General features: G+C 41.1%; 1 protein-coding gene across 2 annotated transcripts in view; it reads left to right on the top strand.

The window, feature by feature from the left end:
* The window catches only part of sdk1a (sidekick cell adhesion molecule 1a), a 744,722-nt gene that overhangs the window by 687,059 nt on the left and 41,395 nt on the right, over positions 1 to 16,268 (top strand). For both annotated transcript variants that reach the window (XM_072268711.1, XM_072268712.1), the window contains 3 exons: positions 2,311 to 2,497; positions 10,072 to 10,209; positions 11,215 to 11,376. In XM_072268711.1, the coding sequence (XP_072124812.1) occupies positions 2,311 to 2,497; positions 10,072 to 10,209; positions 11,215 to 11,376 (487 nt within the window). The remainder of the gene's footprint in view (positions 1 to 2,310; positions 2,498 to 10,071; positions 10,210 to 11,214; positions 11,377 to 16,268) is intronic.

The raw sequence follows: 16,268 nt of genomic DNA, 5'->3' as shown, positions 1-16,268 counted from the left end.
AGAATAGGTTGCATCTGCCCTTTTTTAAAGAAACATTTAAGTTTGGAGATCTAACTACAACAATGATTGATGTAATGTTTTGTGCCTCCTGAAATCAGTATTTAGGCAGCTCAGTGCAAGAGAGAACCAGAGAAGTTGAAGTAGTTGACCAACAGGACGACAAGAGTTACGGTAAAGGATTGTCTTGAGGCTTAATGCTCAACTCAAGCAGACAACTGAGCAAAGTGAATTCCTGACTGAACTGTCAGAGAGAGAGACATAACAAATATTCTGCTGCTATTCTATAGTACTTATTGCAACTTACATTATAATTATTCCTCCTGAATAAATCGTTAAACCATTTATTATTTCTCAACCCTTTTGGACATTTAATGGTCAAACCTGAGACATATTTGCCTGCAGCAAGATCTAAACCACATTCAAATATCCGCCAATAAGTGACAAGTTATATTTCTGTCTTATAAATGTCAGAAAATGATCATCTTCAACAAGGAAGAATCCAATCATTCATCCTTGATGTTCAATGACATTATAACCATTGAATCCCCAATCATCTAGCTGTTGGGTAGGTCACCATTGACCAGAAATTCAAATGTGCTAGCCACAAAAATGCTGTGTATGTAAATGGAAGTCAAAGGCTGTGTGTTCTGTGGTTAGCAGCTTGCTTCCTGATGCCATGAAATATTTCTTACATCTACAAGTCACAGGTCAAATGTGTGATGAAACTCATGATATTTGCCTGGATGAGCGCAGTTCCAAAAATACTCAAGATGATCAAATACCTGTAAAAAAAAAATTGTATATAATTTGTGTTTAATTTATACTTTAATTGTGAATGCTGCTTACATGACAGTATATGACTGTGATGCCTACAATAAATTTTCATTGCACCTGTGCATACGTGTTGTGTATATCACAAAGACTTAATTTTGACCTTACCTTTGAATGCCATTCAGAATAGAGCAGTCCATTTGATAGACAGTCTACCTATCACCAGCATACTGTGGCTGCAGAATGAACCATCTGGAAAATACAGATATTCTGACAGAATCCTTCAAACTCTACCAACAAGAAATATGAGGGCAGCAGACGTGTGGAAACGCCATGGTTCTCCTCCAAGTCACACACAACATCCTAAACTGGAAATAGGTTGGCATCTTCACTGGCCAGGATGTGTAGATCCTTGAACTTCCTTACTGTGGATGTACAACCAAAAAGATTGAAGTACTTCAAGAAGGTGGCCTTGCATGGACAACTTCCATCCCGTAAATTAATAATGAAACAAAACTGGTATTTGCAAAGCTGCAGTACGGTGAAGAATCTGAGAAAACAATTCGCTCAACACTGAGCAGGAAAGGAAAAGAAATGTTTTACTTATTTGCAGTCCTTTCAATTCCAGACATCCCACCCTGCAAAAACTCATTTCAGGGAGGTAACACCCCTGCCCCCTGCAACCCCATATCCCCCCTGCCCCCAGTCGACCTCCAAGGGTGTATGTAATACTTTGTTTAGTGATTTTGTCTAATCTGTAAACCAAGTTGGGTATATGCAGAAAATGTGACATTAAAATATGTACATATATTATCATGTTTACTCTTTTACAACTTTAAGCAAGTCTACAGGGAGTTTGGCCTCATCATGTAGGACATCAATAGCGTAGCTCCTGGGCAGCTAACCAGCTAGTTTAAATAATGTTAGCTACTCTAATGAACAAATGACACCTGTTAAACTCACCTCAACATGTCTTTTACATTTTAACCCACTATGGGCAATTGCGAGCAACACTGTCATTATTTTTGAGGTCGACTGTAAAGCCCGCCCGCAGAGAAAACTGATAGGTTTACTTGGCATGAAGAGAGACCAATCAGGATGCTCGCTCTCGCTCTCCCTCTCCCTCTCCCTCTCCCTCTCCCTCTCCCTCTCAAAAAAATCGATTTGCGAGATATTGTATATAATTTCCGGGCATGAGGGAGCCACTATCAATATGCGGGAGACTCCCGGAACTTCCGGGAGAGGTGGGATGTCGGCAATTCCTGTGATCCTGAGATATTCTTGAGTTGGTACTTTTCTTCTCCTTGTGCCTGTTATGCTGTTGGTGTCAAGGGCGGCAGTGAAGGTCACCTTTGTCAGTGTTCAGGGCTTCCTTCATTGTGTCAGTAGCTTCCTCTTGGTTTTCACTACTGTCCATCACAGAAGTCCCGGGTGGAGAAATGCTGTCGCACTCAGATATACAAAGATTCTTCATTGCTGTTTCCGTATACAGCATATAGCATATGGTACAATAAAAAATTGTGAAAATTGCCTCTGCAGATCTATTACTGGGAGCAACAGAAGCAAAATGATACAGAGAAAATGAGGATCCTCTTCCTCCCAGAAAACACCATCCGACTGAAAAACCTGACGAGCTACACCTTGTACGTGGTTAGTGTGTCAGCATTTAATGCTGCAGGGGATGGACCAAGGAGTGAACCTGCTGAAGGAAGAACACAACAGGCTGGTAAGAAATGGGTTCAAATGTTATTCAGAACTTTTGTAATAACCAAATACATTAATAATGATTACATTTTCTACTTATTACTGAAGTTCCTTTGTATCTTGCCATTCATACTGCATTATAATATAGAGAGACATTTTAATACTTGGCAATAACAGGAAATCTTTGAAAGCAACTTTTATCATGTAAGGTCTATATAATTCATTGCAAATCATGCTTTGAGACTTGCAGCAAATAGTAAGGACCTTCTGGGCAGCAACCCTTCCATCATATGTTTCCAGGCCACCTTGTGCACAATTACATGCACCAATTTACATCTTGCCCCTACTCTGTAATGTAACTTGTTCAAATATCATTAAGTACACTCAGCTGTTTCATATTAGAAGTAATCAGTTGTCTCCCCATGAATCTTTGGAAGATATCCCAGCTGAATTGACATTGTGCTACAAAAATGGGAGGCAATGGTCATATTCATTGACCATTACCTGCTAAATTTAGCTAATCTTAGCTGATCAATTTCAAAGCACCACTCTCGGCAACCTTTCAGAAAAAGAAGATACAGGTCAGAACTCCTGATTACTATCCAGTAACCCCTGCTGGAATGTAAGTGTCTATTGATGTGAGCTCAGCTATGATTCGCCTCATAACACACTGCTTCTACTCTAGAAGACCATGTGTGAAATGTGATCGTCTGGGTTTAATACACCTACAGAAACTGGAATTGTGATGTAGGTTCCAGTACAGAATTATAGCACTGTAAAAGAGGCCTCTGTGAATTTTCCTCCCATTTCAGTTCTTGACCTGGTGCTACTACTGTTGTAAGATGGTTTCTAATGAAGACTGGGGAAGGGAACATGATTGACATGTTTGCAACTGGGGACAATTTATGGAGTGCGTTTTCAAGGCAATAACTGTGATATGAACATCAACATTAAGAGCAAGTTAACTATATTTCTAACCATATATTCTAGTAAGGAATTTTAATTATGAGCCCAAGGGGGTCTATTAGCCTTGTGGGCAGGTATGCTAGAACTGTTGTGGCAGGTTCAAACTAATGTGGCAGGGGAATGGGAATAGGGCTGAGGACGGGGCAGTTGATATACAAGCAGAGGCAGTGTGCTGTTAGACTACCAGGAAGGACAGAAAGATGATAGGGAAAAAATTGCAGTCAGTGGATGAGTTGCAGTGTAATGGTGGACAAAATTGAAATGCATAATGAATACAGGACTGAAGGTCCTGTATGAATGCATGCAGTATACGGAATAAGGTGGACGATCTTGTAGCACAGGCAGAGATTGGCTGGTATGATGTTGTGGGCATCACTGAATCATGGCTGACAGCATATTATAGTTGGGAGCTTAACATCCAAGGATACACATTATATCGAAAGGACAGGCAGGTAGTAAGAGGGGATGGTATGGCTCTGTTGGTAAAAAGTGAAATGAAATCCTTAGAAAGAGGTGACATAGGATCAAGAACTGTAAAATCCTTGTGGAATAAAGTTAAGAAACTGCAAGGGCAAAAAGACCCTATTGGAAGTTATATATAGGCCTCTGAACATTAGCCAGGATATGATTTACAAATTACAGTAGGAGATAGAAAAGGTATGTCAAAAGGGCAATGTTACAAGTCATGGGGGAATTCAATATGCAGATAGATTGGGAAAATCAAGTTGGTGCTGGATCCCGAGAGAGAATTTGTAGAATGCCTACGAGGTGGCTTGTTAGAGCAGCTTTTGGTTGAGCCCACTAGAAGATCAGCTATTCTTGATTATGTGCTGTGCAATGAACTGGATTTGATTAGAGAGCTTAAGGTAAAGGAACCTTTAGGAGACAGTGATCATAATAATATAGAATTCACCCTTCAATTTGAGAGGGAGAAGCTAAAGCCAGCTGTGTCAGTATTATAGTGGATGAAGGGAATTATTGAGGCATGAGAGAGGAGCTGGCCATAGTTGACCGAAAGGGGACACTAGTAGGGATGACAGCAGAGCAGCAATGGCTGAGTTTCTGGGAGTAATTCAAAAGGTGTAACATAGATATCCTAAAGAAGAAGCAGTATTTTGAAGGCAGCTTGATGAAACTCTGGCTGACAAGGGAAGGTAAAGCCAAAGAGAGGGCATATAATAGAGCAAAAATTAGTGTGGTTAGAGGAATGGGAAGCTTTTAAAACCAACAGAAGGCAACTAAAAAGCCATAAGAAGAGAAAGAGGAAATATGAAGATGCCAATGATATTAAGGAGGATGCTAGAAGTTTTTTTCAGATATTTAAAAAGCAAAAAAGAGGCAAGAGTAGAAATAGGACTGCTGCAAAATGATGCTGCAGAGGTAGTAATGGGAGACAAGGCAATAGAACGTGAACTGAGTAAGTATTTTGCATCAGTCTTCACTGTGGAAGACACTGGCAGTATGCTGGAAGTTCGAGAGTGTCAGAGGGCAGAAGTGAGTGCAGTTGCTTGGGAAGCTGAAAGGTCTGAAGTTGGGTAAGTCACCTGAACCAGGTGGGCTACACTCCAGTGTTGTGAAAGAGGTACCTGAACGTGAAGGCATCAGTAGTGATCTTTCAAGAATCACCAGTTTCTGGAATGGATCTGGACTGGAAAATTGTGAATGTCACTCCACTCTTCAAGATAGGAGCAAGGCTGAAGAAAGGAAGTTACTGGCCAGTTAGCCTGGCTTCAGTGGCTGGGAAGTTGTTGGGAGTCAATTGTTAAGTATGAGTTTTTGTGGTACTTGGAGGCACATGATAAAATAGGCTAAAGTCAGGGTGATTTCCTTCATGGAAAGTCTTACCTGACAAATCTTTTGGAGGTTATTTGAGGAAATATCAAGGAGGATAGACAAAGGAGGATTGGTGGATGTTATCTACTTGGATTTTCAGAGGGCCTGTGAATAGGTGCCACACATGAGGCTGCTTAGCAAGAGGGAAGATATTAACATGGATAGAACGTTGGATGATTGGCAGGAGGCAGAGTAGGAATAAAGAGACCCTTTTCTGATTGGCTGCCGATGACAAATGGTTTTCTGCTAGGGTCAGTGTTGGGACTGTTTCTTTTTATGTTGTATGTCAATGAATTGGATGATGGCCAAGTCTGCAGATGGTACGAAAATAGGTGAAGGGGCAGGTAGTGTTGAGGGAGTAGTGAGGCTGCAGAAGGACCGAGACAGATTAGGAGAGTGAGTAAAGATGTGACAGGTAGAATTCACTGCAGGGACATGTATGGTCATATACTTTGGTAGAAGGAATGGAAGTATAGATTGTTTTATAAATGAGGGGAAAATTTGGAAATCCGAGATGTAAATGGAGTAGGGAGTCCTTGTGCAGGATTCCTTAACAGTTACTATGCAGGTTGAGTCAGTGGTGAGGTAGGCGAATGCAATTTTAGTGGTCATTTTGAGAGGACTAGCATATTAAAGCAAGGATGTAATGCTGAGGCTTTATAAGGCACTAGGGAGGCATGCCTTGGAGTATTGTAAGCAGTTTTGGGCCCCTTGTCTGAGAAAGGATGTGCTGACATTGGAGAGGGTCCAGAGGAGGTTCACAAGAATGATCCCAGGAATAAAAGGGTTACTGTATGATGAGCATTTGATCACTCTGAGCCTGTACTTGCTAGAATTCTGAAGAATTAGGGAGAATAGCATTGAAACCTATCAAATGCTAAATGGCCTAGATAGAGTGGATGTGGGGAGGATGTTTCATATAGTGGGGAGTCTATGATCAGAGGGCACAGGCTTGGAATAGAGGTACATCCATTTAGAATAAAGATTTGGCCGGAAGGTGGTGGATCTGTCGATTTCATTGCCACAGACGCTGTGGAGATCAGTTCCCTGGGTGTATTTAAGACGAAGGTTGATAGGTTCTTGATTAGTCAGGGCATGAAAGGTTACGTAGAGAAAGCAGGAGAATGAGGTTGAGAGGGAAGTGGATCAGCCATGATGAAATAGTAGAGGTGACCCGGAGGGCCGAATTGCTTAATTCTGCTCCTATGTCTTATGGTCTTATGACTCAATTTCTAACAATTGCTAATCAATTGCTGAGTGTTTGCTGTCAAAGATTGGATAGAGGAGATTTTCTGAGGTGGTGCCAAGGATGGTAAAGTTTGGTCTGGGTGGTTTAGGGTGTGATTGTTTTCTTCAAAAAAGGGTTAGCTGTGGAGAGATTTAATCAAAGTATATAAAATTAGATCAACAGGAGACAGCCATCCCTGGAGATTTTTACAAATGGACACCATAGATATAAGTAATAGTTGGATGTATTGGATAGAATGTAAGCAAATAAAATTCTCACAGCGTGGTGGAGATCTGGAATCTCTGCCTGCAAGGGTAATGGAGGCAGATGCCATCACAGCATTTAGTTTATCTGGATGCTGTAAAAGATAAGACTAAAGTGGGAATTCCATATAGTCTGAATAGCTCAGAAATTGGTTATTGGAAATTGGTGTGTCAACCAGTCTCTTTTTAGGTTGTAAGTTGCTATGTAACAGTCAAAATAAAATTATGGAAACTGGGAAGAAATATCCTAGTTATTATTGTCTCATTTTCCAATGCATGGTTAAGAACTAAAAATTAAAGGTCTATTTAGGACTGTCGTGTGATGAGAATCTGAATTTATTTTGCTGGTAACCCAAAGTTGCATTGCACAAAGGAAGTGATTTGGTTAATGAGCTTAATGTTTTCTAAATGCAACATACAAAGAATTCTCTACATTGTAGTTACTTACTGAGGAAGATGAACATAGAATAAACTGGAAGCACAAGAAATCAGGCAGTGCAAATTTTTGAAGTTGAAAATGTGTTTTCAGTATTCTTCTAGAATCGCGCTCAGGAGATTAAAGGACAGATCTGCCACTTCTTAGCCAATTTCAGCATCCTGTCAGTGCCTCATAGTAACCTATGGCAAGCTTCTACAGTATCCACAACACCAACAACCTTTGTGTCATCTGCAAACGTGCCAGCTCACCCATCCACTTCCTCATCTAAGTCATTTATAAAAATCATAAAGAGCAGGGGTCACAGAATAGATTCCTGTGGAACACCGCTAGTCACTGACTTCAGGGCTGAATAAGTCCACCTTCTGCCTTCTGTGGGCAAGCCAATTCTGAATCCATAAAGCAAAGCTTACCTAGAAGTCATTGCCTCCTGACTTTCTGAATGAGACTGCCTTGTGGAACGTTGTTAAACACCATGCTAAACACCACATCCACCACTCTACCTTCATCAACTTGTTTTGTCACTTCTTCAAAAAGGTCATTCAGACTCGTGAGGCACAACCTGCCCCTCGTAAATTCATACTGACAATCTAGTCAGTCTGTGCTTCTCCAAACACTCAACCTGTCTCTAAGAATTCTCTCCAATAGTTTGCCTAGCAGTGATCTAAGACTCACAGATCTATAATTTTAAGGATTATTCCTATTACCTTTCTGGAACAAAGGAATACAATTTGTCATCCTCCACTATTTTGGTACTACTCCTGTGGCCAGTGAGGACACGAAGATCATTATCAGTGCCCCAGCAATCTCATCCCTCACTTCCCGTAGACACCTGGAGAATATCCTGTCCAGCCTCAGGGATCACTCTAACTTAATGCTTTTCAAAAGTTCCAACACAGCCTGTTTCTTAACCTCGACCTGTTCCAGCACATTAGCCTTTTCTGAACTTACTTCACATTCGTCAACTTGTGAATACGCAAACAAAGTATTCATTAAGGGCCTCCTCTGACTCCTGGTGCTGGTTTCCTTCTTTATCCCTGGTCAGTCCTGTTCTCACTCTAGTCATCCTGCTGTTCTTCATGTATGTGTAGAATGCCTTGAAGTTTTCTCTAATCCTACTCACAAAGACTTTCTCATTCCCCTTTTAGCTTTCCTGATTCCTTTCTTAAGCTGTTCCCTGGCTGCCTTATAACTCTCAAGACCATTGTCTGATATTTGCTCCCTAAATGTTAAGTATGCTTCCTTCGTGCTGTTCACTAAATGCTCAGTCTTTCTTGTCAACCACGGTTCCTTCATCCTACCATCATTTCCTACCTCAAAAGGACAGACCTATCCAGAACCCCATGCACTGCTCCCTAAATAATTTCCACGCTTCTGTTCTATATATTTCCTGGAGAATATCTGTTCCCAATTTATGCTTCCAAATTCCTGCCTAATAGCATGATAATTAAATACTTTACTATACCGTCTGTTCCTATCCTTGTTCAATGTTATTTGAAGGTCAGGGAGTTGTGGTCATTATCACTGGAATGCTTGCCCAGCAGGAAATCGGTCACCTGACTACGGTCAACAACGAGTACTAGATCCAGAATGGCTTCTCATCATCTTAGCTTGTTCCACGTCTAACACACCTAACAAAATCTGTCCCACCTAAACCTCTTGCACTAAGGAGGAGTGAATTAGTATTAGTGAAGTTGGAAGTTACCCATGCCAACAACCCTGTTATTTTTGCACTTCTTCCTAATCTGCCTCCTGATCTAGTCTGCGGTGTCACTGCTGTTAAGGCGGGGGGGGGGGGTAGTCTATAGAATACTTCAAATAGAGTGATTGCACCTTTTTTCTGAGTTCAGTAGATGATACCTACGCAATGTCCTCCCTTTCTATAGTTGTGATGCTATCCCTGATTAGCAATTTCTCCCACCTCTTTTACTCCCTTTCTGTCCCTTTTGAAGCATCTAAACCCTAGAATATCCTAGGGACTTTCTACAGGGGCACAATCGAGAGCATCCTGACTGGCTGCATCACTGCCTGGTATGGGAACTGTACTTCCCTCAATCACAGGGCTCTGCAGAGAATGGTGCAGACAGCCCAGCGCATCTATGGATGTGAACTTACCACTATTCAGGACATTTACAGCGACGGGTACGTAAAAAGGGCCCGAAGGATTATTGGGGACCCGAGTCATCCAACCGCAAACTGTTCCAGCTGCTGCCATCCGGGAAATGGTACCATAGCATTAAAGCCAGGACCAACAGGCTCCAGGACAGCTTCTTCCACCAGGCCGTCAGACTGATTAATTCACACTGACACAATTGTACTTCTAAGCTATATTGACTGTTCTGTTATACCTACTATTTATTACAAATTACTGTAAAATGCACATTTAGACGGAGACGTAACGTAAGGATTTTTACTCCTCATGTATGTAAAGGATGTGAGGAATAAAGTGAATTCTATTCATATCCAGCAGCCATTCCTGCCCTTGTGACAGCCAAAGCTTTGTAATGGCCACAACACTGCAGTTCCATTACTGATCCATGCTCTAAGTTCATCACCCTTGTTCCTGATACTTTCTGCATTATCCACATTTCAATCCATCGAACTGCCTATAATTATGTCCTTTCGACTGGTTGTACTTCCTCACTATCTCTCTTCCAGGCTGTGTCTACCTTTACACCAAAGGTCCTGTCCTCTAACCTTTCACTCTGGTTCCTAACCCCCCCCACCCCGCAAACTAGTTTAAACCCTTGCCAACAGCAAATCTGCTCACTAGGATATGTCAAAACTGAAGGTAAGCCATGAATATATAAAAGCAAATGTATTTAAATATTTCTTTGTCTCTCTTTTTGTTTTATTTTCTTCCACAACAGTTCCAAGTGCTCCCAGTTTCATTACATTTACAGAAGTTACGACCACTACGTTGAAAGTGTTGTGGGGAGAGCCAGCTATGCCCAATGGAGTTCTCAGGGGATACAGACTGGTCTACGAGCCACTGGAAGCTGTACAAGGTATAAAGAAGACACTGAAACAGAGCAAGATTTGAAAAACAGAGCAGGAATAAAAAAGAGGAAAAGAGAAAACACTGCATTTCAGGCAAAGTTTATGGAAAGAGAAACAAAGTTAAAAGTTCATTTCAATGGCCCTATTTCAGAACGGGGAAATAAAACAAGGCAGTTCTAAGTTGAAAGGAGGATGGGTGAAGAAGGATGGGACAAATGGAATATATCTGATAAGGTGAAAGCAGGGATTCTGTGGGGATAAGTAATAGATGAAATCATCCAATGATAGGTCAGTATGAACAGAAAATGCTAACTAAAGAATGTAAAATCTATGAAATGAGTGCTGTCAGAGAGGACACAATAAAGAGAATTAATAGCTGCAATCTGTAGAGTTGTAAGAAGTACTCAGATGTTTAGGCCATGCTAGTGGAGAGAGACAGACTGTGCCAGCATTACAGCTGGGTGACCTGCAAAAGACTGGGTCACTGGAATAGATTGTGTCTCTATTATCCTTCCAATAATTTTTACCTAAAGATGGTACTAGCTTCAGCCAATTATTCAAATTGGCAGCCTAAGGTCATTATAATAGCAAAAATCAGGGACGTTGGAAATCTGAAATATTAAGAGCAAAAAAATGGAACTGTTCAGCGGGTCAGGTAGCATCATATTGAATTAACACTGTATGTGATGACCACGCACTAGAACTGCGATAAATTTGATGTAACCAGCTTTTAAGATGTAGAGGAAGGTGGCAGGGAGAAGGCAACGAAAATGAAGGCCTGTGACAGGGTAAAGACAGGAGAATTGATTCATTACTTTGCCCTATTTCACACTGTCATTCAATATTTAAATTACTCCTACAAAGCTTTGAATCCATTTTAAGAAGCTGGCCCAGTCCTTGAACAGCAGATTTAAACTGCATTGTTGACAAGTGGCACCTTTGTACAGTTCTTGTGTAGTTTGTGGAACATTTATTTTGGAATACTTTTGTTTACTTTTTCTCGATTTGATTAGGTGTGAGTAAAGTGGTGACAGTTGATCTTCGAGGCAACGATCAACGCTGGCTGAAGGTTCGAGATTTGTTTAAAGGAGTACCCTACTGCTTCCATGTCCAAGCCAAAACCTATACCTTTGGCCCTGAGATTAAGGCTAATATTACTCCCGGTCCAGAAGAAGGTAAGGGCTGAATTGTGCATGTCTGTTTGCAGATATTGCCATATCACTGGACCCTGGTATTTATAATTGGTTGATAGGAAAGGAGGGAGGAAGCCTTGGGATATGAAAGTCTCGCTGAAGGTAAGAGCAAGCTATCATTATAATTTCTCATGCAGAGCAGGAAAGGCCAGCAGCATGTCAACACTGATTTGAAAGGGATCCATGCTTAGTGAGTGTTGGGAAATGGATCAAAGCCCAGCTCTACTGAAGGAGAGATCAGTGAGTGGGAGAGCAGGAAGCTCATCCAAAGTTAGGCAATAGGTCATCAAGGATGGGGCTAGTGGAACAGGCTGGAGATTGAAAGACGGGTTCAAGTAATTACAGATCAAGAAGAAGGTGGGAGAACTGTGGGACAGGTTGAAGGTCAACCAAAAACAGCAAATCAAACCAGTGATAAGAGGTCACATTTGGAATAAGGAAAGATGAGTGTTTGGTTGAATGCATTTCTAGATTCAAGAAGGATGCTATAAAATGTATTTTCCTTTCTGCAACTGCATCTCGTGCTCCTGTTCCTAATGCATGGCAAATGTTACCTTTAAATCTGACTCCAAGTGTACAGTCTGAGCTGGATTTAATTTTAAATAGAGGTATCCTGCCTCTCCAAAGCAGTATGTTCAAAAGGCCGCCCACCAGACCCACCTGCAAAATGGCATGAGGTATGAAAGAAGTGGTATGGGTTAAGGTTCCTTAATTACCAATATTAATCCCCTTCTTCTCCCAGCTTTGGGAGTGGGTCATTTGTGAGTGTATTCAACATTGCCCCAAAGAAATCAGTAACATTTGAGTCAAAGGAACATGCAGGAGTCTGGCTTTGTAATCAAATAAAAAAAAGTTACAAAATTTTACCTTTTAAATATTCATCTTCCCAACATTGAGAATCATATATATGTACACCTTTTCTTGAGTGTGTCCCTTTCAAAACTGTTGCCAACTTTAGTTGTATGTGTTTCTGAGATGTGATCACGGAAAGCTGATTACATTACACCTAACTACAGTCCACAGACAGTATTGCTTTGATTACTTAAAAGTAGATCCTCCTGTTTCTAAATATCCCGTAATTGTGGTTTTTATCTTACATAAGAAGCTCCAAGAATTGCAAGGCCACCCACGAGCAGCTGAAGTGCATAGATGTAAGCTATGTGCATAAAATCTTCATGTATTGGACATCCTGTGAAAAATGTCTGATTTCAGGTTAATAGAGTGGTGACAAATCTGACAATCAGAAGCTTAAACACCAAAAGCTGTAATGCAGCCTTTACTACCAAATGCTTAAATTTAAATGCATGGTTATACACCCAATGGCCATTTTTTTTTAGTTACACCTGCTCGTTAATGCAAATATCAAAACGGCCAATTATGTGGGAGAAATGTGATCTAAGTGACTGACCATGGAATGATTGTTTGTGCTGCTTTGAGTATCTCTGAAACAGCTGATCTCCTGGGGTTTTCATGCACAATGGTGCCTAGAATTTACAGACAATGGTGCGAAAAACAAAAAAAAGATCTAATGAATGGCAGTTCTGTGAGTGAAAATGTCTTGTTAATAAGAGAGCTTGGAGGAAAATGGCCATATTGGTTCAAGCTGATTGGAAGGCAAGAGTAACTCAAATAATCATGGGTACAACAGTGTTGTGCGGAAGAGCGTCTTTGAACACATTGAAGTGGATGAGCTTCAACAGCAGAAGACCATAAACATACACTCAATGGCTACTTTAGGATGTACCTAATAAAGTGGCCACTGAGCGTACTCCTAGAGCACTCTGCATATCCATTGGATTTCCACAGTCTCAGTACCAAGTACATGTCCACCCAGCTTGAGTACACTGCACGTTTACTGTAGATTGATAGTTGTTAAATATTTTATTATTTTATATTTTGTTCCTTAGTCACTTCAGAAAATAATAATTTCAGTGATTGTGGTTCATAAGCTTTAAATCACATAAACACGAGGAATTCTGCGGATGCTGGAAATTCAAGCAACACACATCAAAGTTGCTGGTGAACGCAGCAGGCCAGGCAGCATCTGTAGGAAGAGGTACAGTCAACGTTTCGGGCCGAGACCCTTCGTCAGGACTAACTGAAGGAAGAGCTAGTAAGAGATTTGAAAGTGGGAGGGGGAGGGGGAGATCCAAAATGATAGGAGAAGACAGGAGGGGGAGGGATGGAGCCAAGAGCTGGACAGTTGATTGGCAAAAGGGATATGAGAGGATCATGGGACAGGAGGCCCAGGGAGAAGGGAAAGGGGGAGGGGGGGAAAAAACCCAGAGGATGGGCAAGGGGTATAGTCAGAGGGACAGGGAGAAAAAGGAGAGAGAGAGAAAGAATGTGTGTATATAAATAACGGATGGGGTACGAGGGGGAGGTGGGGCATTAGCGGAAGTTAGAGAAGTCAATGTTTGTGCCATCAGGTTGGAGGCTACCCAGATGGAATATAAGGTGTTGTTCCTCCAACCTGAGTGTGGCTTCATCTTTACAGTAGAGGAGGCAGTGGATAGACATATCAGAATGGGAATGGGATGTGGAATTAAAGTGTGTGGCCATTTTCCACTCATTTTTACAGTCCATTGATTAAAGTGTGTGGCCATTTTCCACTCATTTTTACAGTCCATTGACTGTCCATTTTACAGTCCACCAACTACAACACATTCATCAACCTGCGCCTGATCTCTCAACCAATCTTCTCATTTAAAGAACTGCATCCGGGTATTTTTTTTTTAATTAAGGGCTTAACACTAATTATCCACCACTGTGATTTTAGCAGAATAAGTAATCAAGTTCTCAGAACACAATAGACGACACCAGCAGACTCGAATGTGAAGTGGAAGGACTGTTTGGAGCCCAGAATGTGATACTAAGTGATTTTAACTTTCTACTGGGACTCCTATACTGTTAAAGGACTAAATAGGACAGAGTTTATCAAATGTGTCCAGGAAAGTTTCTTTAATCAATACAGAGAAATCCTAACAATAGAGTTTAAAATGCTTTATCCCCTATTAGGGAATAAGACAGGGAAGGTGACAGAAGTTTGTATAGGGAACACTTTGCATCTAGTGATCATAATGCCACTAGTTTCAAAGTAATTATGGAAGAGGATACTTCTGGTCCTGGGGTTGAAATTCTAAATGGAGAAAGGCCAATTTTTTAAAAAATAATTTATTTTATTCAATTTTCAAACTTGATTACATAGAATAATATCTACCCTCCCCCCCTCCCCTTAAACCTTCCCCCCGATACATACCCCTACCTAAAAAAAAGAAAAAAGAGGGAAAAAAAACAGGAAAAAAAGGCCAATTTTGATGGTATCAGAAAGGATCTGACATGTGTGGATTTGGACAGGCTGCTTTCTGACAAAGGTGTATTTGGTAGATGGGAGGTTTTCAAACGTGAAATCTTGAGAGTACAAAACATGTATGTACCTGTCAAAATATAAGATAGAGGTTTAGGGAACCTTGATTTTCAAGAGATATTGAGGCCATGGTTGAGTTAAAAAGGAGGTACCTGGCGGGTATAGGCAGGCAAGAACAAATGAGGTACTTGGGGAGTATAAGAAATGCAAAAGAACACTTAAGAAAGCAATCAGGAGGGCAAAAGGAGGCATGAAGTTGCTCTGGCAGACAAGGTGAAGGAGAATCCTAAGGGCTTCTACAGCTATGTTAAGAGCAAAAGAATTACAATGGACAAAATGGATCCTCTGGAAGATCAGAATGGTAATCTGTGCTTGAAGCAAAAAGAGACGGGGGGATCTTAAATGGATTCTTTGTATCTTTATCTACTCAGGAGATGGATACAGAGTCTATAGAAGTGGGCCCTGTAGAGATTACAGAGGAGGAGGTAATTGCTACCCTGAGGCAAATCAGGCAAGATAAATCCCTAGGGTCTGACAAGGTTTACTCTTGGACCCTGTGGGAAGTAAGTGTAGAAATTTCTGGGGCCCCAGCAGTAAATATTTAAATCACCCATAGTGACATGATGTACCAGAGGATTGGATTACAGCTAATGTCATTCCACTGTTTAAGAAAGGCGCTAAGAATAAACCAGGAAATTATAGGCTGGTGAGTCTGGCATCAATAGTGGGAAAGTTATTGGAAGGTATTCTAAGGGACCAGATAGATGAGTATTTGGATAGACATGGACTGATTAGTGATAGTCAGCATGGCTTTGTGCATGGTAAGTCATATCTGTTCAATCTCTTAGTTTTATGAGGAAGTTACCAGGAAAATTGTTGAAAGCAAAGCAGCAGATGTGGACTTAAGCAAGACATTTTACGAGTTCCCACATGGAAGGCTGATCTAGAAAGTTCTGTCACTTGACATTCAAGGTGAGGTAGTTAATTGGATTAGACATTGGCTTTGTGGGAGAAGCCAGAGAGTGGTAGTAGATGGTTGCCTCTCTGACTGGAGGCCTGTGACTAAAGATAGCAGGGATCAGTGCCCAGTGCATTGTTGTTTGTCATCTATATCAACAATCTGGATCATTATGTCATTAACTGGATCAGCAAATTTGCAGGTAACACCAAGACTGGGGGTGTAGTGGACAGCAAGGAAGACTGTCAAAGCTTGCAGTAGGATCCGGACTAGCTTGAAAATGGTGGATGGAATTTAATGCAGACCAGTGTGTAGTGTTGCACTTCAATGGGATCAACCAGGGTAGGCCTTACACAGTGAGCATTAGGGCACTGAAGAGTGCAGTAGAACAAAGGAATCGGAGAATACAGGTCTATAATTCATTGAAAGTGGCATCACAGGTAGATAGGGTCCATAAAGAAAGCTTTTGGCACATTGGCCTTCATAGATCAAAGTATTGAGTACAGGAGATGGGATGTTATGTTGAAGTTGTATAAGACAATGGTGAGG

The sequence above is a fragment of the Mobula birostris genome, chromosome 9, assembly GCF_030028105.1.
Source record: "Mobula birostris isolate sMobBir1 chromosome 9, sMobBir1.hap1, whole genome shotgun sequence".
NCBI classification, from domain to species: Eukaryota; Metazoa; Chordata; class Chondrichthyes; order Myliobatiformes; family Myliobatidae; genus Mobula; species Mobula birostris.
This window is presented reverse-complemented; position numbering and strand designations above follow the sequence as displayed.